The following is a 24,519-nucleotide window of genomic DNA, read 5'->3' as shown; positions in this document are numbered from 1 at the left end:
GATCAACCACTGCTACCGAGATGTGAAGGTGCGTGTGCTGAGCCTGGGACCGCGGATGCTGGGAAAGGCCCTGGGCGTCCTGCCCCTCTACCCTGCCCTGACTGGGCAGGAGCCTGGCAGCCTCTCCCCTCTGCCTCCCCCCATCCTGCCTGGCACCCCTCTGCCTGACTGCCAGCCTGATGGCCGGCCCCAGTCCAGCACCCCGACAGGTAACCTCATCAGCACCATCCTGGAGTGTGTTACACAGTGACCAGATCTCTTTGTGTTAAATCACTCCCACCACATCAATGTTGACTGAATGGAAATGACACCATGCATTTGATGCTGTTGATGTCTAATCCTCTAAATCAAATGGTCCTTGGTGGTCCTTTGTGAATGGAGTGTCTTTGGGTCTATTTCTTGACCTCTTTGAGATGTCGGTTCATTTATACTTTTGTTGGTTTAGAGGAAGTCTTGAGTTTATGGGTCTCATTATTCTGGTTGTGATGGTTGAGGTACAAACTAATGAGCTGATCCTGGTTTGTTGTTGATTTGTGAAGTTATGATTCGATTTTGAATTCAATATATTTTGAACGATATTTTGGCCTTTGGAGGATTTTGACTTACTTTATGTCCTTTGCAAGATATATTGTGCAGTCAAATGTTTGTAGGTTGCATTTTGCAATCTGCCCTGCAACCAAGCATATCCTATGATGTACTGAAGGAGATTACCAATGAGTAAAGATGGCCTCTCACTGCCACCCACTACAGAGGCATCCTGCTTTTGCTTTGACAGAATCTCAGCAGTCAGCATGGCTTAACAGAGCTGGCTTAATCTCTATTTTGTAATTCCTTGAGGAGGATTCTTTCACCTATGGATGAAAAGGACACATATGAGCATTAAGATACGCCTCATCTTCAGGAGATGATATGTTAATCCCTCTGCCTCTATGAAGGTGTAATATTGCGGTGGCTGTCTGAGGAATGGAACAGTCAGCGCAAGCTCAACTCTTTCTCACCCGCAGTGACGTCTCTCCTTTAGCTCGTATAAAGAGAATATATAGATTTTGTTTGCATATTGAGAAATGCTGCTTTTGCTTTTTCCAGGGTAAGCATGTGATCACCGATGAGCTAGGAACCTTTAATGCATCCTAAAGCTACCTGTAGGCTACCCCAGAGACCAATACTGTGTTAATAGTTCTTTAGGAAATCATGACTGTTGAAAATGAGAGCACAGGGAATTCAATTGACATGGGACATTACTTGAAATGGAGCTGTTGAAAATGTTTTCTTATTTGAGAATGACCAAATGCTTTATATTGGTGTTTATTAATCTTTGCACATATCTTATTTCATATTTATATGTATTACTATCTTGTGGATTATGATATTCTCCCCCTGTTATTGCATAGGCCTATTCTCTTCACATTTTGTGAATTACAGTAGGTTGAAATTAGCAATACTTAGTGTGTGTTATTATTGTCCTGTACCTTGAGTTGAAGGCCCATCAAGAGTCCATATACAGTACATAGTTTCCCAGACCTATATTAGCTTCTGACTGAAAGATAAAACGCACACCCACCGTGACCTTCAAGGTTTAGACCTGGGAGGCCACAGAGTGCTATGGGACTAATGAACAAGCTGCTAATTAGTATGGAGCATGTGTTTGTTGATCTATCTCTCTGTCACTGGACATTCCCCACTCATCAGACCTTCATCTAGATCAGGGGTGTCAAACGATCAGGCCCGCAAACGGGTTTAATCCGGCCCGCGAGATGATAAAAAAAAAAAAAATTAATAATAATAATTGTAAAGTATAAAAATGCGCTGCAATTTTTCAATAAAATAAACTGCTGTTCCAATTGCGTCCACTGGATGGCGCAATAGCAATTGTGTTAAGCAAGCAAACTGTTTATACCGGGGCAGAGCAAGTAGGTCAAGCACGTGCAGCCAATGAGCTACTTTGTTTTGCCCGCGATATTTATTACGGCTTCTACTTTTAACATTATGTGCTTTGGCACCCTCATTGCCCCAATATGTCTCTGTCAAAAAGAGAAAAGTGGACGCAGAGTGCAGAGTGTTCCAAGAAAAATGGTCATCCTATTTATTCACGGAATTGAATGGGAAAGCTGTATGTTTGGTGTGTTCAGAGCATGTTGCAGTGCTGAAATAATATAACCTTCGTGCCGCCACTATGTGAGTCTTCATGCCGACAAATATGACAACTTTCAAGGACAGCGGAGATGAGAGAAGGTGAATGAACTGTTGGCGGGTCTGAAGAAACAGCAGTCTGTGTTTACTCACAGCCGAGACATCAGTGACGCTGCAGTGAAAGCTAGCTACCTCATTGCTAATGAAATCGCAGTGGCTTCAAAACCATTTAGTGAGGGTGAATTTGTAAAAACATGCATGATGAAGGCAGCAGAGATTGTGTGCCCTGAAAAGCGGCAGGCTTTTGCAAATATCAGCCTGACAAGAAACACAGTTGCAGACAGGATTTCCGATCTTTCAGTGGATTTGGACAGCCAGTTGAAGCAAAAAGTAAAGTCATTTATTGCGTTTTCGGTTGCAATTGATGAAAGCACGGACATTACAGATGTTGCACAACTGGCCATTTTCATCCGCGGAGTTGATGACACATTGACCGTCACCGAGGAGTTCGTGGAGTTGGTGCCGATGACAGATACAACGACAGCAACTGATATTTTTACCGCACTCGTCGGCGCGCTGGACAGGGTCGGAGTGGACTGGTCCCGCGCTGTCAGCCTGGCTACAGATGGTGCGCCCTCAATGATCGGGAAAAAAGCAGGCGTTGTGGCAAAGTTCAGAGAGAAAGTGCAATCTGCAAATGGAGGACGTGATTTTTTTACTTTTCACTGTATTTTGCACCAGGAGGCTTTGTGTTGCAAGTCATTAAAGATGGATAACGTCATGAAGGTGGTCATCCAAACTGTTAATTTCATCCGATCCAGAAGCCTGAATCACCGTCAGTTTGACAGCCTTCTCAGAGAGAAAGACCACATCTATGGCCTGCCATACCACACTGAGGTAAGATGGTTAAGCCGAGGTGCTGTGCTGAGGCGTTTCTTTGATTTACGAGAAGAAATTGAACAGTTCATGGAAGAAAAGGGCAAACCAGTGTTAGAATTTCATTCCGCAGAATGGATGCATTACCTTGCATTTATGGTGGATGTTACAGAGCACCTGAATAACTTGAACAAACAGCTGCAAGGGCGCAACAAAGTTGTCACGCAGTATTATGACAGCATACGTTCTTTCAAGTTGAAGCTGTCATTGTGGGAGACGCAACTTGCCGGTGGTGATGCAGCTCACTTCCCCTGTCTGAAAAATGTGTGCGCGACCCAACATGTGGCAGACATGAAGCGGTTCAAAGATAAAATAACGGGACTGTTACGGGAGTTTGAGCAACGCTTTCAGATTTATGTTTATATGTTTTTATGTTGATGTGCTATTGTTTTTAATTGATTTTATTTTATTTGTATATTTAACCTATTCTTGACTCTGTGGTTCTTGCACTTGTTTGGGGAACAGGATTTCATTATTTTTATCTACATTTCTGCCTGAGAAATGACACCCTGATATAGTTCTGTGATCTGTGATATACTTCTGTGAATCACTGAGGCATTGTGTGTTTGTGTGTTCTTTGTCCTCAGAACTTTCAAATAACTTGAGGTGTTTTATGATTAATAGTGATGTTGTGCTTTTGGACACTGTCCTCAGGCTCCAGCTTTATGTTTATATGTTTTTATGTTGATGTGCTATTGTTTTTAATTGTTTTTATTTTATTTGTATATTTAACCTATTCTTGACTCTGTGGTTCTTGCACTTGTTTGGGGAACAGGATTTCATTATTTTTATCTACATTTCTGCCTGAGAAATGACACCCTGATATAGTTCTGTGATCTGTGAAACAGTTCTGTTAATCACTGAGGCATTGTGTGTTTGTGTGTTCTTTTTCTTTAGAATTTTCAAATAAACTTGACTTGTTTTATGATTAATAGTGATGTTGTGCTTGTACTATTTTGGACACACTGTCCTCAGGCTCCAGCTTTATGTTGTATGTTGATCGTATTAAAACAAAGAAAACAATCTGAAGTTGTTGTTTTTAAGTTATATATACCATGATTTTTCCGGTCCGGCCCACTTGGGAATAGACTTTCCTCCATGTGGCCCCTGAGCTAAAATGAGTTTGACACCCCTGATCTAGATCAATGGTCCAGTCCAGACTCGTGTTCATATGATCCATCATTTAAGCAAACAGATTGCATTATGTTACTGTATAAACACACTGATATGCCCTCACAGGATTGAAGCTCTCTCTTATTAGACATTAGCACTGTAGTGTCATGTGTACTGGAAACCCCATCTGACTCTGGGGATCTATGATAAGGTTTCCCCTCTCAGACTGGTCTGACTGGAGCCTGAGTGTCTGCTGCCTGTAACAGACCTCTTTACACCCTGATTATGAACTCCTCTATACCTGCTGTACCAGTGTGAACACTAGACACTAGATAGTCTCTAGATACAGTGGGGGAAAAAAGTATTTAGTCAGCCACCAATTGTGCAAGTTCTCCCACTTAAAAAGATGAGAGAGGCCTGTAATTTTCATCATAGGTACACGTCAACTATGACAGACAAATTGAGATTTTTTTTCTCCAGAAAATCACATTGTAGGATTTTTTATGAATTTATTTGCAAATTATGGTGGAAAATAAGTATTTGGTCACCTAAAAACAAGCAAGATTTCTGGCTCTCACAGACCTGTAACTTCTTCTTTAAGAGGCTCCTCTGTCCTCCACTCGTTACCTGTATTAATGGCACCTGTTTGAACTTGTTATCAGTATAAAAGACACCTGTCCACAACCTCAAACAGTCACACTTCAAACTCCACTATGGCCAAGACCAAAGAGCTGTCAAAGGACACCAGAAACAAAATTGTAGACCTGCACCAGGCTGGGAAGACTGAATCTGCAATAGGTAAGCAGCTTGGTTTGAAGAAATCAACTGTGGGAGCAATTATTAGGAAATGGAAGACATACAAGACCACTGATAATCTCCCTCGATCTGGGGCTCCACGCAAGATCTCACCCCGTGGGGTCAAAATGATCACAAGAATGGTGAGCAAAAATCCCAGAACCACACGGGGGGACCTAGTGAATGACCTGCAGAGAGCTGGGACCAAAGTAACAAAGCCTACCATCAGTAACACACTACGCCACCAGGGACTCAAATCCTGCAGTGCCAGACGTGTCCCCCTGCTTAAACCAGTACATGTCCAGGCCCGTCTGAAGTTTGCTAGAGTGCATTTGGATGATCCAGAAGAGGATTGGGAGAATGTCATATGGTCAGATGAAACCAAAATAGAACTTTTTGGTAAAAACTCAACTCGTCGTGTTTGGAGGACAAAGAATGCTGAGTTGCATCCAAAGAACACCATACCTACTGTGAAGCATGGGGGTGGAAACATCATGCTTTGGGGCTGTTTTTCTGCAAAGGGACCAGGACGACTGATCCGTGTAAAGGAAAGAATGAATGGGGCCATGTATCGTGAGATTTTGTGTGAAAACCTCCTTCCATCAGCAAGGGCATTGAAGATGAAACGTGGCTGGGTCTTTCAGCATGACAATGATCCCAAACACACCGCCCGGGCAACGAAGGAGTGGCTTCGTAAGAAGCATTTCAAGGTCCTGGAGTGGCCTAGCCAGTCTCCAGATCTCAACCCCATAGAAAATCTTTGGAGGGAGTTGAAAGTCTGTGTTGCCCAGCGACAGCCCCAAAACATCACTGCTCTAGAGGAGATCTGCATGGAGGAATGGGCCAAAATAGCAGCAACAGTGTGTGAAAACCTTGTGAAGACTTACAGAAAACGTTTGACCTGTGTCATTGCCAACAAAGGGTATATAACAAAGTATTGAGAAACTTTTGTTATTGACCAAATACTTATTTTCTACCATAATTTGCAAATAAAATCATAAAAAATCCTACAATGTGGTTTTCTGGATTTTTTTTTCTCATTTTGTCTGTCAAAGTTGACGTGTACCTATGATGAAAATTACAGGCCTCTCTCATCTTTTTAAGTGGGAGAACTTGCACAATTGGTGGCTGACTAAATACTTTTTTTCCCCACTGTACATCTCATGTCAGTGATGTCTGGTGTACGCATAGTGTGCGGATAGCTGGGGTCTGTAGCCAACTTTACTGGTATGTTTTTATTTATCCTGAGAGTGTTTCTGTTTCTCTCTCTCCCTCCCTCCCTCTCTCCCTTCACCCTCCTCTCCCCGCCCGCTGCCCTGACAGGTCTGGAGTCGTTGCGTGACAGTGCCCACTCTACGCCTGTGCGCTCTGTGTCCCATGGGGACTCCTTCATGCCGCGCTCCCGCAGCCTGGCCACGAACGCCAGCGAGGGCTCGGCGGTGATCTCTGACGAGGCCTACAGCCCCTCTGACAGCGTGCTGCCCACCCCCGTGGCAGAGCACAGCCTGGAGTTGGCCGTGGCACGCCAGGTCAATGGAGCCCCCTGCAGCATCGAGGAGGAGAAGGAGTCGGAGGCGGGCACCCCCTCGGTGGGGGATGCAGGCGACTTGGCAGACAGTAGAGCGGCGGTAGAGGGTGCAGGGGGGGCCTCGTCGCTCAGCGAAGTGGAACAGGTGAATAAGTTTGTTTTAAGTGTCCTCCGTTTGCTCCTTGTGACCATTGGACTCCTCTTTGTCTTGCTCCTCCTCCTCATCGTCCTCACCGAATCCGACCTTGACGTTGCATTTTTACGTGATATCCGCCAGACCCCCGAATTTGAGCAGTTCCATTACGAATACTTTTGTCCCCTCAGGCGGTGGTTTGCCTGCAAGCTCCGCTGGGCAGGCAGTTTGCTCATTAACAAATGAGAGAGAGAGTGAGGCCGTAGAGTGCGTAAGCCCATTCGGGGGTTTGAGAAGACGATTAAGGCTCCGGAGAGATGGAGGGCTGCCCCGTCCCAACCATGAACCCAGCTTCTCTCATGATACTCCCGCTGACATACACCTCGGACCACTCCTGGAATCACTGTGCCAGGAGTTTCTCTCTCTCTCCCTCCATTTTGAGTTACTCCCCCTTTTTTCCCTTTACGTTAGTTTCTTTTTTACAAAGCCAGAAGACATGTTAGCATTTTTTTTTATTTCAGGTATTTTATTTTTTCAAAAAATATAAACAAAAAAATATGAAACTGAAATCAAAGAACTGAAGTATTTTTAGAACTTTACTTTTTAGGAAGTTGACATTTTGTTGCAACGAATGAAAGTTGCCTTAATTTACTATTTACTGTTTGGAACATAAAGCATTTGCATACGAGAGGAATGTGGTGCAAGGATATCAGGAAAGCCATTGAAATGGTTCAGAACGAAGTGAGCTAGATACAGTTTTGAAAACATCCATCCCCGTCAATACATCTATAATGGTTTTCATTGGATGGTCATCGATCAGAACACCTTATGTGAGGGAAATTAGAGCAATGTTCATTGTGTCTGTCAAAGTGCAAGTTATTGAAATTGAGTAAGTCAGGATGATTACCAAATGCCTTTTATGAAGAAAAAAGTAGATGATATGAAGACTGTTTTGAATTTGGCTGATTGTTTTAAAGTTATACTTTAGTGGAAATGCAACTACTGTACGTGTATAAAGTAGAAGCTGTGAAGTTGAAATCCATTTGTTAAAGTTTTATAAAGGATACAGTTAAATAAACCAGTAATCATGGTGTTTTGTGACCCCATCGTGTCAGTAGCTGTTAAAAGTGTTGATGATCAACCTCTTCAAAACACTCACTAGCACCAATAGAACCAGTCTAGGTAGATGTCGGTAGGTAGGTCGCAGTTGTAAATGAGAACTTGTTCTCAACTGGCTTACCTGGTTAAATAAAGGTTAAATAAAAAAAAAAAAAATAAAAAAGTGCAATACTCTTATGGTTAAATACTTCAGTACTTTTGAATGAGTGCATTTGTTTTGTCATATTTCTTAATTTAGTTTGATCTACATTTCTGGATTATGTTAAGCTCTGATGAAATTTAAGGATTTCTTTGTATAATGAATTTATGGTTTATTTTAGTTACATATCAACCTTGCTCTTAAGTTTGTGTATATCATACTAAAATTAATTGTTAGCATAAGAATTACAATGATGTACTTTTTGTACAAAGTAGTTTGTTTCCTAATATATTGACAGTTTTTCCATGTATATTTTAACAGAACTGAAATGTTATTTTGTTATTGAAGATTAAATTATACATTTTTTTAGCTGTATTTCAAGTGAGGTCTAGCATTTATGGACATATTGGAAGGGGGGGGGGTTGACTCAGAAACAGGTATTATATCCAGATCCACTGACTCCCCACAGATCACACCTCTCTCACTCCACCAGCAATGAAGCATCAGTCACTGTATGCATGCTTTTTAGAAGTCAAGACAACTATTTCCAATGCCCACTATGGGCCAGGAAGGCACAACAGATGGTGGAGGAACAATACATATTTTAGAAAGTAGACTGGACTACAATACCAACAGAAAACGTATAGTCAGTCCAAAGACATGTTTTCATGCCTGTAAACATCACAACAAATGCAGATAGTCAATAGTTTTCCAGCGTTTGAGAGGTGACTGTGCACTCTTCTGCCTCATAGCTCAAAGGAGCAATAATTCTGCTGTCATGGCTGCTGGATTCTGGGTAATATCTGTTTTTGTGTTTTTGTCTACCTACTCTACTGTACCTGGTGCAGGTGTGAGTGTGTTTGTGTGTCTGTATGTAGGAATGTAACAAACTTCAAGCTGATAATGTGAAGTTTTGACTGAGAAAAATATGGTCTTATTTTTGAAAAGGGAGAATAAAAGAGAGATTGAAAAGAAAGAGATTGAGTGAGAAAGAGGTAGAGGTACAAGGGATGTCAGAAGAGATGAGCAATGAGGAACTGGTAAGTGACCAGCCTCGCATGAAAGTATGAGTATAGTCAAAGGGGAATGCATATGTGAGCACTTGGTGCTTGTGACTCAATTGGCAGTACAGCCATGCCTGTTTTGGCCTGTTATTTAACACCATTACCTCCACACACCTGCTCCATGCTCTGATCCCCCAGCGGTGCTGCTGCCTGCTCTGCCCTGGGGAGCCCAGCCTGGGCCCATGGAAGCAGAGCACTGTAGCCCCTGGCCCTGAGTGTAGTCTGTCTCCCAACAGCACCCTGCTAGTTGAGGTAGACCCAGCAAGGAAGACACTACAGCATACTGTAGACCCATCAGTACAATGGCTGCATGTCTACTGTAGTTCTTAACCCTCCATCAACAGGTTGGAGCCCAAACATCTGCGATGATAAATATCCATGTTTATGGCAAAGGGGTGGTAAAAGCAGCCTTTAGTAGCAAATCTGGTGTAGTAACAGTTATATACCGTATAAAATTCCTGAGTCAAATATGCATGCTCCCTATGCTAGTATAGCATGCACTTCCAATGAACAGCAGATACAAGGATGGAGGACGACTTGAAAGGTTGAATTTGTCTGTACCTGGATGAGGAGTGTAGATCCGATATGCAAGATAACGGTACTGTTTCATTGTTTTATGCATTCATATTTATTATTTATTACTTGCGAATGCTAAATACTGTAAAGGTCAACAGGACAGTAGGCAGAGTATGTTAGTGTTACTTCTTAAAGGTCAGGGAACTGGAAGAGCAAAAAGTAAGGAAATGTCAATTGATGGTCTACGTTCGTATACATTAGCATTATGTAGCTTCAATGGTCTTTCCAAGCATGCAACAATTAAGGCAGCATCATTCAATGAGCAATAAGCAGTCAAATTGTAAGAGCAAATGGACATAGAAATCTAAACAGAAGTCTTACACTGGATATTGTGCTGTTGGTTTTTTCAGTGTCAAAAATCAGTTTACTGTCACTGTATCTACAATACCAACAAGAGCTCATGGTATGCTCCTTTTCCTTTTTTATAAAAACAGTAATAATGTGAAGAAAAATACAGTTATCATTATTAGTAGTATTTACCACATTTTATAGATAGTGTTTCTTTCATTGTTAGCGCTCTTGTTGGGATGTTGGCCTTCAAAGTTTTGTTCAACAGTACTTCAATGTGACCGAAGCGTCTTTCCCTGTGCCTGGAATCTTTAGTACCTAACAGCTCTGCATTTTACAAAAGGGGCAAATGAGTGAATGGACAGAGACATATATTCAGTGCATCCTCCTCATAAAGTATGGACTACCCTTTAATTTCACAGACTCAAAGGAAAACACTGCTTGTTGTGTAGCTTTGACTTCCCATACTGTAGATGTTGTGTTAATATAGGGTGGTGGTTACTGATCCCATGTCATGTTGTATGGTCAGCACTTATGGCAGCGTGAGTCATCTGTGTGTCTGGGGAAAAGTTCTGTAGTTGTCTCTATCTGTCTGAAATTATCTGTACAGGTACGTTGCCTTTGAAAAACCTTGAATCTATACAGTACATTTGGTCTGGTGATGTCATGTTTAAATTATTTTCTTTGACTGATCTCTATTGGGAACTGGCTGTAGTACTTGTTTGTCTGGTAGATGTTTCAGACTCTTGCTGGTAGTGTGTAAAACAGTATGGAATTGTTCTGATGTTATCTTTGGACATCTGCCATGGTTTACATGCAGTATGTTGGCAATCATTCTGCAGTTAAGTTCTATAGGACAAACTACATTAAAGTTATTGAACATCAGTTAAATTAGCAAAATTTATTTCAAAAGTGAATACATTGGCCATATCCATAAAGCCTGAACTGGAAACCACAGGCTAATACATAACATTGACTGGCTATTATTCTGATAAAAGGAGGTACAATATATTCTACATGTGATGGCTGTTTGCCAGTGACATGAAGAGTAAACAGTAGCCAAGCAAAAAGGCCAGCTTGAAAAAGAATATGCTAGTTTGACTGCATACAAGGTAAATGGCATTGAGCAGTCTTTTCCTGAAGGTCCCCTTTACTCTCACAGTAATACTACTTAACATGTAGAGCGCAGACAGAGCAGCTGAGGGAGTTAATAAAACCAGTCATACTATTGCCACCTTGTAATATGCTTCTGCCCCTTCACCAGCTCCCAAGCAAACAGACGCTCACACAGCACTGCATATACATGTAAATAAGTGTATATGCATACCAGTGTCTGTAGGCATGTCTTATGTATTCTGCATCTTTCCATGTCGGGACTGAAGGTTGCTGTTTATTTACGTAATATGAATATACAAATATATACAAATGTATGTGCCAAATCCAGTCCTTGTTCAGTCTCATCCATTCCGAACCCATGTTTGTACTGTAGGAAACCTTCTGTACAAAACAGTGTTAAATATTGTTTCTCTCTGATAGTCCCTTGTAACTGGTGCCATTAAACTACTCAAACTTGAAATAAACATTGGATAAAAATGTAAAGTGGATTCTTGTGGTTTATGGCTCTTCAATGCACATTCCCATCAATGCAATTAAAATGTAATCATTTTGTATCATCTTTCCATGAAAACAGTATGTCTCTGATATATTTTCTGAAAGTTCATACTATACTGACATCTAGAGGAAACCTCTTCATATTGCATGCTTTTGGGGTAAACGGCAGTAGTACAGTATTCGAAGTAGGTGTTTCAAGACAAAAATAATCAACACAATCTCCCAAATTAGCTTTGTTCAGGTGAAAGCAGGTGAACGCAATATCACATGTAGGAATCATATTTTCAGAAGCCTTTATTAAAAGGGGAAACCTTCACATCTGAATGGATAACACTAAGAAATACTGTTAAAGAAACAAACCAACAATGATAAATCTAGACAGACTGTAGGACAAAGATAACGCTGTACAAAAATACACATTGTGCAAAAACAGTTCAAATGTAACAAGTAAATCATCTACAGTAAATTGTAAACAGAATGAGTCAGTCTCAAATGCTGTACTGTTGCCTATGACTACGATTTTTTTGCTATTCCATGAAGTCGCTCTGTCAGACTCCAGGTATACCCAGGAATACTCATACAGTGCAGAAAAGGCTGGTTTGAGGAATGGCCGGCTGTTGGTCTGTTGTGTGGGGAGGGCCATGAAGCCGGGCCTCCTTCCCACTGGGGCTGCTGCTGCTGGCCTTGAGCCCCGTCCTCCCCTTCCTGCTGAGCCTCTTCCTGCTGAGCCCCGTCCTGCTGAGCCCCATCCTGCTGAGCCCCATCCTGCTGAGCCCCTTCCTGCTGAGCCCCTTCCTGCTGAGCCCCTTCCTGCTGAACTCCAGCCTTTAGATTCACCTCTGGAGTTAGACCCTGCCCATGACCCGTTGCTGCTGTAACCCCTACACCACGAGAGACAGGAGTGCACAGAATTAATTTCAATGGGAAAATGTAGACTAAAATATGACCTCAGATAAGACATAACACATACCCTTTCAACCTTTTGGATTTCTAGATCGCAGGGGCCTTCTTCCTCCTCTCTCCTCTGCTGTTATTGTTGAAATAACTGGATGACCCAGTGTCTTCCTCCTGGTCTCTGCAGCCTCGCGTCGTGTCTATCCATGCCATAGTAGAGCTTCCAGTGGTGTCAGCCGACTGCTCCTCAGCTGCAGAGAGGTTCAGACAGACACAAACGTTAACAGAAACCAACCACTCTACAGGTCCAACAGCAGGGCACAAATATGACTGAGCAACTTCTTATAATATAATGATAATATGCCATTTAGCAGACGCTTTTATCCAAAGCGACTTACAGTCATGTGTGCATACATTTTTACGTATGGGTGGTCCCGGGGATCGAACCCACTACCCTGGCGTTACAAGCGCCATGCTCTACCATTATTTTCTTTTGGTTAATTCAGCAGGATGCAGTTAGCATATCGACTTGCAGAAATGTCTGAAGTCTAGAGCAAGGGTATTCAACTCTTGGTTGCCTGATGGTTTTCTGTTCTACCTGATAATGAATTGCACCCACCTGGTGTCCCAGGTCTAAATCAGTAAAAAAATAAAATGCAGTGGAACTGGCTTCGAGGTCCAGAGTTGAGTTTGAGGAGTTTAGAGCCTAATAATCAACACATATCAAGAAAGGCATTTATAACACAACATATGAATACTCAGTTCTGTTTGGCTAAAAGGGCATTCTGGAGTGGGCATTAATACCAGACAGACAGTTGGAAAATATATTGGACAACTCTGTAGTTCCAACAATGGGTGCCTTTATACAGTTCTAAATCACAGCACCATGCAGACCGTACTTGCTACTAAGTTACAGAAAGCTAAACCAACAACCACACAAACCGAAATTGAATACATTGTAAACGCAGGTTTATAATGTATCTAATTTCATTTGCAATTTGATATGCAATTCAATCTCCTCTACTACAATGAACAGTGTCCTGACGAGACAGCAACTTCGATGCCAGGTGAAATCTTGCATCATCAGCTCATTGTTATAGATGCATCCAAATAAATGTCACTAGAAAACAGCTTAAACAAATGCAAATAGAGCTACTTTGCTGTTATTCTGGTTGTACTGTTTGACGTGACTTTGTTAGCCGTTGTTGGCTAGCTTGCAAGCAATAAGAACGTTGCTAGCCTGCATAGCAATCGAACAAAAAGAATGAACGACTGGTGCGCGTATAGAAACCTAACCAATCGAACGAACGACCAGTCCGCTTCTCTAGCAACCTAACTAATAGAACTAACGTCCAGGTTTGGAAGGAGGGTGAAAATGTATTAATTTACACTGAAGAAAAATATAAAACGCAACATGCAACAATTTCAAAGATTTTACGGAGTTACAGTTTATATAAGGAAATCAGTCAATTGAAATAAATTCATTAGGCCCTAATCTATGGATTTCATACAAATGGGAATACAGATATGCATCTGTTGGTCACAGATACCTTAAAAGAAAGGTAGGGGTGTGGATCAGAAAACTAGTCAGTATCTGGTGTGAAAACTATTTGCCTCATGCAGCGTGACTTCTCCTTCACATAGAGTTAGTTGATCAGGCTGTTGATTGTGGCCTGTGGAATGTTGTCCCACTCCTCTTCAATGGCTGTGCGAAGTTGGATATTGGTGGGAACTGGAACACGCTGTCGCACACGTTGATCTAGAGCATCCCAAACATGCCCAATGGGTGACATGTCTGGTGAGTATGCATGCCATGGAGGAACTGGGACATTTTCAGTTTCCAGGAATTGTGTACAGATCCTTGCGACATGGGGTTGTGCATTATCATGCTGAAACATGAGGGGATGGCGGTGGATGAATGGCACGACAATGGACCTCAGGATCTCCTCACGGTATCTCTGTGCATTCAAATTGATTGGTGGAGTGCTGCAGAGATAGTTGTCCTTCTGGAAGGTTCTCCCATCTCCACAGAGGAACTCTAGAGCTCTGTCAGAGTGACCATCAGGTTCTTGGTCAACTCCGTGACCAAGGCCCTTCTCGCCCGATTGCTCAGTTTGGCCGGGCAGCCAGCTCTAGGAAGAGTCTTGGTGGTTCCAAACTTCTTCCATTTAAGCATGATGGAGGCCACTGTGTCCTTGGGGACCTTCAATGCTGCAGACATTTTTTGGTACCCTTCCCCAGATCTGTGCGCCTACACAATCCTGTCTCGGAGCTCTACAGACAATTCCTTAGACCTCATGGCTTGGTTTTTGCTCTGACATGCACTATCAACTGTGGGACCTTATATAGACAGTTGTGTGCCTTTCCAAATCATGTCCAATCTATTGAATTTACCACAGGTGGACTCCAATGAAGTTGTAGAAACATCTCAAGGATGATCCATGGAAACAGGATGCACCTGAGCTCAATTTCGAGTCTCATAGCAAAGGGTCTGAATACTTATGTAAATAAGGTATTTCTGTTTTTTATTTTTTCTAAATGTGTAAACATTTCAAAAAATCTGTTTCCGCTTTGTCATTATGGGGTGTTTTGTGTAGATTGATGAGGACATTTTTTATTTATTCCATTTTAGAATAAGGGTGTAACGTAACAAAATTTGGAAAATGTCAAGGGGTCTGAATACTTTCCGAAGGCACTGTATAAATATGTTATTAAATGCATTTCTATGGGCTAATAGCAGTATGGCCAAATACAATGTTTCATCAAATAATACACACACACACACACACACACACACACACACACACACACACACACACACACACACACACACACACACACACTACCAGTCAAAGGTTTGGACACACCTACTCATTCAAGGATTTTTCTATATTTTTACTATGTTTTACATTGTAGAGTAATAGCGAAGACATCAAAACCATGAAAGAACACATATGGAATCATGTAGCAACCAAAAAAGTGTTAAACAAATCTAAATATATTTTAGATTTTAGATTCTTCAACCAGCTTCACCTGGAATGCTTTTCCAACAGTCTTGAAGGAGTTCCCACATATGCTGAGCACTTGTTGGCTGCTTTTCCTTCACTCTGCGGTCCAACTCATCCAAAACCATCTCAACTGGGTTGAGGTCAGGGGATTGTGGAGACCAGGTCATCTGATGCAGCACTACATCGCTCTCCTTCTTGGTAAAATAGTCCTTACACAGCCTGGAGGTGTGTTGGGTCATTGTCCTGTTGAAAAACAAATGATAATCCCACTAAACCCAAACCAGATGGGATGGCGTATCGCTGTAGAATGCTGTGGTAGCCATGCTGGTTAAGTGTGCCTTGAATTCTAAATAAATCACAGACAGTGTCACCAGCAAAGCACCCCCACACCATAACACCACCTCCATGCTTTACGGTGGGAAATACACATGCGGAGATCATCCGTTCACCCACACCGCGTCTCACAAAGACACATTGGTTGGAACCAAAAATCTCCAATTTGGACTCCAGACTAAAGGATACATTTCTACCGGTCTAATGTCCATTGCTCATGTTTCTTGGCCCAAGCAAGTCTCTTCTTCTTATTGGTGTCCTTTAGTAGTGTTTTTTTTGCAGCAATTTGACCATGAAGGCCTGAATCACACAGTCCCCTCTGAACAGTTGATGTTGAGCTGTGTCTGTTTCTTGAACTCTGTGAAGCATTTATTTGGGCTGCAATTTCTGAGGCTGGTAACTCTAATGAACTTATCCTCTGCAGCAGAGGTAATTCTGGGTCTTCCATTCCTGTGGTGGTCCTCATGAGAGCCAGTTTCATCATAGCGCTTGATGGTTTTTGTGACTTCACTTGAAGAAACTTTCAAAGTTCTTGAAATGTTCCGTATTGACTGACCTTCATGTCTTAAAGTAAGGATGGACTGTCGTTTCTCTTTGCTTATTTGAGCTGTTCTTGCCATGATATGGACTTGAAATGCATTCCAGGTGACTACCTCATGAAGCTGGTTGAGAGAATGCCAAGAGTGTGCAAAGCTGTCATCAAGGCAAAGGGTGGCTATTTGAAGAATCTCAAATATAAAATATATTTTTATTTGTTTAACACCTTTTTGGTTACTACATGATTCCATATGTGTTATTTCATATTTTTGATGTCTTTACAATTATTCTACAATGTAGAAAATAGAAAAAATAAAGAAAAACCCTTTAATGAGTATGTGTGTCCAAACCTTTGACTGGTACTGTATATATTTTTTATACAGTGGGGGAAAAAAGTATTTAGTCAGCCACCAATTGTGCAAGTTCTCCCACTTAAAAAGATGAGAGAGGCCTGTAATTTTCATCATAGGTACACATCAACTATGACAGACAAATTGAGAAAAAAAATCCAGAAAATCACATTGTAGGACTTTTAATGAATTTATTTGCAAATTATGGTGGAAAATAAGTATTTGGTCACCTACAAACAAGCAAGATTTCTGGCTCTCACAGACCTGTAACTTCTTCTTTAAGAGGCTCCTTTGTCCTCCACTCGTTACCTGTATTAATGACACCTGTTTGAACTTGTTATCAGTATAAAAGACACCTGTCAACAACCTCAAACAGTCACACTCCAAACTCCACTATGGCCAAGACCAAAGAGCTGTTAAAGGACACCAGAAACAAAATTGTAGACCTGCACCAGGCTGGGAAGACTGAATCTGCAATAGGTAAGCAGCTTGGTTTGAAGAAATCAACTGTGGGAGCAATTATTAGGAAATGGAAGACATACGAGACCACTGTTAATCTCCCTCGATCTGGGGTTCCACGCAAGATCTCACCCCGTGGGGTCAAAATGATCACAAGAACGGTGAGCAAAAATCCCAGAACCACACGGGGGGACCTAGTGAATGACCTGCAGAGAGCTGGGACCAAAGTAACAAAGCCTACCATCAGTAACACACTACGCCGCCAGGGACTCAAAACCTGCAGTGCAAGACGTGTCCCCCTGCTTAAGCCAGTACATGTCCAGGCCCGTCTGAAGTTAGCTAGAGTGCATTTTGATGATCCAGAAGAGGATTGGGAGAATGTCATATGGTCAGATGAAACCAAAATATAACTTTTTGGTAAAAACTCAACTCGTCGTGTTTGGAGGACAAAGAATGCTGAGTTGCATCCAAAGAACACCATACCTACTGTGAAGCATGGGGGTGGAAACATCATGCTTTGTGGCTGTTTTTCTGCAAAGGGACCAGGACGACTGATCCGTGTAAAGGAAAGAATGAATGAGGCCAAGTATCGTGAGATTTTGTGTGAAAACCTCCTTCCATCAGCAAGGGCATTGAAGATTAAACGTGGCTGGGTCTTTCAGCATGACAATGATCCCAAACACACCGCCCGGGCAACGAAAGAGTGGCTTCGTAAGAAGCATTTCAATCAATCAATCAATCAATTTTATTTTATATAGCCCTTCTTACATCAGCTAATATCTCGAAGTGCTGTACAGAAACCCAGCCTAAAACCCCAAATAGCTAGTAATGCAGGTGTAGAAGCACGGTGGCTAGGAAAAACTCCCTAGAAAGGCGAAAACCTAGGAAGAAACCTAGAGAGGAACCAGGCTATGAGGGGTGGCCAGTCCTCTTCTGGCTGTGCCGGGTGAAGATTATAACAGAACCATGCCAAGATGTTCAAAAATGTTCATAAGTGACAAGCATGGTCAAATAATAATCAGGAATAAATCTCAGTTGGCTTTTCATAGCCGATCATTAAGAGTTGAAAACAGCAGGTCTGGGACAGGTAGGGGTTCCATAACCGCAGGCAGAACAGTTGAAACTGGAATAGCAGCAAGGCCAGGCGGACTGGGGACAGCAAGGAGTCACCACGGCCGGTAGTCCCGACGTATGGTCCTAGGGCTCAGGTCTCTCAGTTTGCTTTTCATAGCCGATCATTAAGAGTTGAAAACAGCAGGTCTGGGACAGGTAGGGGTTTCGTAACCGCAGGCAGAACAGTTGAAACTGGAATAGCAGCAAGGCCAGGCGGACTGGGGACAGCAAGGTGTCATCATGCCCGGTAGTCCTGACGTATGGTCCTAGGGCTCAGGTTCTCAGAGAGAAAGAGAGAACGAGAGAATTAGAGAGAGCATACTTAAATTCACACAGGACACTGGATAAGACAGGAGAAGTACTCCAGGTATAACTAACTAACCCCAGCCCCCCGACACATAAACTACTGCAGCATAAATACTGGAGGCTGAGACAGGAGCGGTCCGGAGACACTGTGGCCCCATCCGAAGAAACCCCGGACAGGGCCAAACAGGAAGGATATAACCCCACCCACTCTGCCAAAGCACAGCCCCCGCACCACTAGAGGGATATCCTCAACCACCAACTTACAATCCTGAGACAAGGCCGAGTATAGCCCACAGAGGTCTCCACCACAGCACAAACCAGGGGGGCGCCAACCCAGACAGGAAGATCACGTCAGTAACTCAACCCACTCAAGTGACGCACCCCTCCCAGGGACGGCATGAAAGAGCACCAGCAAGCCAGTGACTCAGCCCCTGCAACAGGGTTAGAGGCAGAGAACCCCAGTGGAGAGGGGAACCGGCCTGGCAGAGACAGCAAGGGCTGTTCGTTGCTCCAGAGCCTTTCCGTTCACCTTCACACTCCTGGGCCAGACTACACTCAATCATATGACCTACTGAAGAGATAAGTCTTCAGTAAAGACTTAAAGGTTGAGACCGAGTCTGCGTCTCTCACATGGGTAGGCAGACTGTTCCATAAAAATGGAGATCTATAGGAGAAAGCCCTGCCTCCCGCTGTTTGCTTAGAAATTCTAGGGACAATTAGGAGGCCTGCGTCTTGTGACCGTAGCGTACATATTGGTATGTACGGCAGGACCAACTCGGAAAGATAGGTAGGAGCAAGCCCATGTAACGCTTTATAGGTTAACAGTAAAACCTTGAAATCAGCCCTTGCCTTAACAGGAAGCCAGTGTAGGGAAGCTAGCACTGGAGTAATATGATCAAATTTCTTGGTTCTAGTCAGGATTCTAGCAGCCGTATTTAGCACTAACTGAAGTTTATTTAGTGCTTTATCCGGGTAGCCGGAAAATAGAGCATTGCAGTAGTCTAACCTAGAAGTAACAAATGCATGGATTAATTTTTCTGCATCATTTTTGGACAGAAAATTTCTGATTTTTGCAATGTTACGTAGATGGAAAAAAGCTGTCCTTGAAACAGTCTTGATATGTTCGTCAAAAGAGAGATCAGGGTCAAGAGTAACGCCGAGGTCCTTCACAGTTTTATTTGAGACGACTTTACAACCATCAAGATGAATTGTCAGATTTAACAGAAGATCTCTTTGTTTCTTGGGACCTAGAACAAGCATCTCTGTTTTGTCCGAGTTTAAAAGTAAAAAGTTTTCAGCCATCCACTTCCTTATGTCTGAAACACAGGCTTCTAGCGAGGGCAATTTTGGGGCTTCACCATGTTTCATTGAAATGTACAGCTGTGTGTCATCCGCATAGCAGTGAAAGTTAACATTATGTTTTCGAATAACATCCCCAAGAGGTAAAATATATAGTGAAAACAATAGTGGTCCTAAAACGGAACCTTGAGGAACACCCGAAATGTACAGTTGATTTGTCGGAGGACAGACCATTCACAGAGACAAACTGATATCTTTCCGACAGGTAAGATCTAAACCAGGCCAGAACTTGTCCGTGTAGACCAATTTGGGTTTCCAGTCTCTCCAAAAGAATGTGGTGATCGATGGTGTCAAAGGCAGCACTAAGGTCTAGTAGCACGAGGACAGATGCAGAGCCTCGGTCTGACGCCATTAAAAGGTCATTTACCACCTTCACAAGTGCAGTCTCAGTGCTATGATGGGGTCTAAAACCAGACTGAAGCATTTCGTATACATTGTTTGTCTTCAGAAAGGCAGTGAGTTGCTGCGCAACAGCTTTTTCTAAAACTTTTGAGAGGAATGGAAGATTCGATATAGGCCGATAGTTTTTTATATTTTCCGGGTCAAGGTTTGGCTTTTTCAAGAGAGGCTTTATCACTGCCACTTTTAGTGAGTTTGGTACACATCCGGTGGATAGAGAGCTGTTTATTATGTTCAACATAGGAGGGCCAAGCACAGGAAGCAGCTCCTTCAGCAGTTTAGTAGGAATAGGATCCAGTATGCAGCTTGAAGGTTTAGAGGCCATGATTATTTTCATCATTGTGTCAAGAGATATAGTACTAAAACACTTAAGTGTCTCTCCCGATCCCAGGCCCTCGCAGAGTCTGTGCAGATCCAGGACAGCTAAGCCCTGGAGGAATACGCAGATTCAAAGAGGAGTCCGTAATTTGCTTTCTAATGGTCATGATCTTTTCCTCAAAGAAGTTCATGAATGTATTACTGCTGAAGTGAAAGCCATCCTCTCTTGGGGAATGCTGCTTTTTAGTTAGCTTTGCAACAGTATCAAAAGAAATTTTGGATTATTCTTATTTTCCTCGATTAAGTTGGAAAAGTAGGATGATCGAGCAGCAGTGAGGGCTCTTCGGTACTGCACGGTACTGTCTTTCCAAGCTAGTCGGAAGACTTCCAGTTTTGTGTTGTGCCATTTCCGTTCCAATTTCCTGGAAGCTTGCTTCAAAGCTCGGGTATTTTCTGTATACCAGGGAGCTAGTTTCTTATGACAAATGTTTTTCGTTTTTAGGGGTGCAACTGCATCTAGGGTATTGCGCAAGGTTAAATTGAGTTCCTCAGTTAAGTGGTTAACTGATTTTTGTCCTCTGACGTCCTTGGGTAGGCAGAAGGAGTCTGGAAGGGCATCAAGGAATTTTTGTGTTGTCTGAGAATTTATAGCACGACTTTTGATGCTCCTTGGTTGGGGTCTGAGCAGATTATTTGTTGCGATTGCAAACGTAATAAAATGGTGGTCCGATAGTCCAGGATTTTGTGGAAAAACATTAAGATCTACAACATTTATTCCATGGGACAAAACTAGGTCCAGAGTATGACTGTGGCAGTGAGTAGGTCCAGAGACATGTTGGACAAAACCCACTGAGTCGATGATGGCTCCGAAATACTTTTGGAGTGGGTCTGTGGACTTCTCCATGTGAATATTAAAATCACCAAAAATTAGAATATGATCTGCTATGACTACAAGGTCTGATAGGAATTCAGGAAACTCAGAGAGGAACGCTGTATATGGCCCAGGAGGCCTGTAAACAGTAGCTATAAAAAGTGATTGAGTAGGCTGCATAGATTTCATGACTAGAAGCTCAAAAGATGAAAACGCCATTTTTTTTTTTGTAAATTGAAATTTGCTATCGTAAATGTTAGCAACACCTCCGCTCTTGCGGGATGCACGGGGAATATGGTCACTAGTGTAACCAGGAGGTGAGGCCTCATTTAACACAGCAAATTCATCAGGCTTAAGCCATGTTTCAGTCAGGCCAATCACATCAAGATTATGATCAGTGATTAGTTCATTGACTATGACTGCCTTTGAAGTGAGGGATCTAACATTAAGTAACCCTATTTTGAGATGTGAGGTATCACGATCTCTTTCAATAATGGCAGGAATGGAGGAGGTCTTTATCCTAATAAGATTGCTAGGGTGAACACCGCCATGTTTAGTTTTGCCCAACCTAGGTCGAGGCACAGACACAGTCTCAATGGGTATGGCTGAGCTGACTACACTGACTATGCTATTGGCAGACTCCACTAAGCTGGCAGGTTGGCTAACAGCCTGCTGCCTGGCCTGCACCCTATTTCACTGTGGGGCTAGAGGAGTTAGAGCCCTATCTATGTTGGTAGATAAGAGGAGAGCACCCCTCCAGCTAGGATGGAGTCCGTCACTCCTCAGCAGGTCAGGCTTGGTCCTGTTTGTGGGTGAGTCCCAGAAAGAGGGCCAATTATCCACAAATGTTATCTTTTGGGAGGGGCAGAAAACAGTTTTCAACCAGCGATTGAGTGCTGAGACTCTGCTGTAGAGCTCGTCACTTCCCCTAACTGGGAGGGGGCCAGAGACAATTACTCGATGCCGACACATCTTTCTAGCTAATTTACACACTGAAGCTATGTTGCACTTGGTGACCTCTGACTGTTTCATCCTAACATCGTTGGTGCCGACGTGGATAACAATATCTCTATACTCTCTACACTCGCCAGTTTTAGCTTTAGCCAGCACCATCTTTAGATTAGCCTTAACGTCGGTAGCCCTGCCCCTGGTAAACAGTGTATGATCGCTGGGTGATTCGTTTTAAGTCTAATACTGCGGGTAATGGAGTCGCCAATGACTAGGGTTTTCAATTTGTCAGAGCTAATGGTGGGAGCCTTCGGGCTCTCAGACCCCGTAACGGGAGGAGTAGAGACAAGAGAAGACTCAGACTCAGACTCCGACTCGCTACATAATGGGGAAAACCGGTTGAAGGTTTCTGTCGGCTGAATGAGCGACACCGGTTGAGCATTCCAACAGTATTTCCCTCCAGAAGCCATGAGAAAGTTGTCCGGCTGCGGGGGACTGTGCGGGGGGATTTATACTAACGTTACTGTCTGTACTTACTGGTGGCACAGACGCTGTTTCTTCCTTTCCTACACTGACATTACCCTTGCCTAACGATTGCGTCTGAAGCTGGGCTTGTAGCACAGCTATTCTCGCCGTAAGGCGATCGTTCTCCTGTATATTATGAGTACAGCGACTGCAATTAGAAGACATCATGTTAATGTTACTACTTAGCTTCGGCTGTTGAAGATGTTGACGAACCATGTCCAGATAAAGCGTCCGGAGTGAAAAAGTTGAATAAGGGAAAAAAGTTGCGATGGAAAAATGGAAAATAAAGTAAAATTGGCAGCTAAAACGCTCAGGAAAATGACTCTTCTGTCTCGGGATAAAACGTCCGGGGTGAAAAAGTTTAACGAAAAAAGATGAGTGAGGACAAAACTAAAAAGTTGGTAAATTTGTTGAACACAGAGATTGATTAAACGTTTATTAAAAGTAAAACGTGAATAGTTTGGCAGGTAGCCAAGTAGCAACAAACAGCACAGCAGCACGGAGACAATGCGGAAGCGAGACGGAAGTCATTTCAAGGTCCTGGAGTGGCCTAGTCAGTCTCCAGATCTCAACCCCATAGAAAATCTTTGGAGGGAGTTGAAAGTCCGTGTTGCCCAGCGACAGCCCCAAAACATCACTGCTCTAGAGGAGATCTGCATGGAGGAATGTGCCAAAATACCAGCAACAGTGTGTGAAAACCTTGTGAAGACTTACAGAAAACGTTTGACCTGTGTCATTGCCAACAAAGGGTATATAACAAAGTATTGAGAAACTTTTGTTATTGACCAAATACTTATTTTCCACCATAATTTGCAAATAAATTCATTAAAAATCCTACAATGTGATTTTCTGGAATTTTTTTTCTCATTTTGTCTGTCATAGTTGATGTGTACCTATGATGAAAATTACAGGCCTCTCTCATCTTTTTAAGTGGGAGAACTTGCACAATTAGTGGCTGACTAAATACTTTTTTCCCCCACTGTAAACATGAATGTCTGAGCTACAGACCAAGTAATACATGTAAGAAAAAATAATCACATTTGTTTAGTAGAAGGAACAATACAATTCAATCTCAAGGCTGCTCTATATCTTGAATGTTCTTGCCAGGATAGGTGAATTTAGTAGGCTTGGCCACAGGGGCTGGTGTAGCTGGTTTATTTTGCCATGGTAATGTACTTGGTCCACCCTTATGCACCGCTTTAGTGACAGCACTGTAGTCCTGCCTTGATGCTGAGCTCGGGGGTTCATCAAAGTAATCAGTGATATCTGAATCATTGATGTAATCTATGTCAAAGTCATCAATGAAAAAATCGACTGATCAACATCACAAGTTTGTTTTTTGGAGATGGTGTAATTCCATGGAGAGTCACAATTACTTTGGCCTCTTGTAGATACTTTCCCCCCGTCTTCAGTGAAAATAGGACTTGCCAGAGTGCTGGGTTTCCAAGAGGTGCTTTGTGTCGGAACTCCATTGATCATGCAGTCAGTCCTCAAACACACTGCTGTCATAGTCCACAGATATAACTGAGGACCTCCTGAACAGAAGGGCTTTCATGGAAGGATCTCCTTTATCCTTGGGCTGGCAAGTTGTGGAAGACAGGACACTCGGTGTAGCAAAATAAAAGGTTCCAAGACAGTGCTGTCTGGCCGTTGTGTCATGAAATATG

General features: G+C 42.7%; 2 protein-coding genes across 5 annotated transcripts in view; one reads left to right on the top strand and one right to left on the bottom strand.

The window, feature by feature from the left end:
• Nucleotides 1-11,425, top strand: part of LOC121576604 (FERM domain-containing protein 5) — a 112,167-nt gene extending 100,742 nt beyond the window's left edge. For 3 of the 4 annotated variants that reach the window (XM_041889862.2, XM_041889861.2, XM_041889860.2), the window contains one exon: nt 6,298-11,425. In XM_041889862.2, coding sequence (XP_041745796.1) covers nt 6,298-6,881 — 584 coding nt within the window. In that variant the 3' untranslated portion in view covers nt 6,882-11,425. The remainder of the gene's footprint in view (nt 1-6,297) is intronic. The other variant, XM_041889863.2, reaches the window with a different exon arrangement.
• LOC121577450 (pro-cathepsin H-like) overlaps nt 9,656-24,519 on the bottom strand; it is a 23,397-nt gene continuing 8,533 nt past the window's right edge. Inside the window, exons 10-12 of the mRNA XM_041891204.1 lie at nt 12,479-12,577; nt 12,097-12,313; nt 9,656-9,677 (exon numbers count right to left, since the gene is read on the bottom strand). Of these exons, the coding sequence (XP_041747138.1) occupies nt 9,656-9,677; nt 12,097-12,313; nt 12,479-12,577 (338 nt within the window). The remainder of the gene's footprint in view (nt 9,678-12,096; nt 12,314-12,478; nt 12,578-24,519) is intronic.

Source organism: Coregonus clupeaformis, chromosome 11, assembly GCF_020615455.1.
Source record: "Coregonus clupeaformis isolate EN_2021a chromosome 11, ASM2061545v1, whole genome shotgun sequence".
NCBI classification, from domain to species: domain Eukaryota; kingdom Metazoa; phylum Chordata; class Actinopteri; order Salmoniformes; family Salmonidae; genus Coregonus; species Coregonus clupeaformis.
Note: the sequence above shows the minus strand (reverse complement) of the source record. Positions and strands in the feature narration are given on the sequence as shown.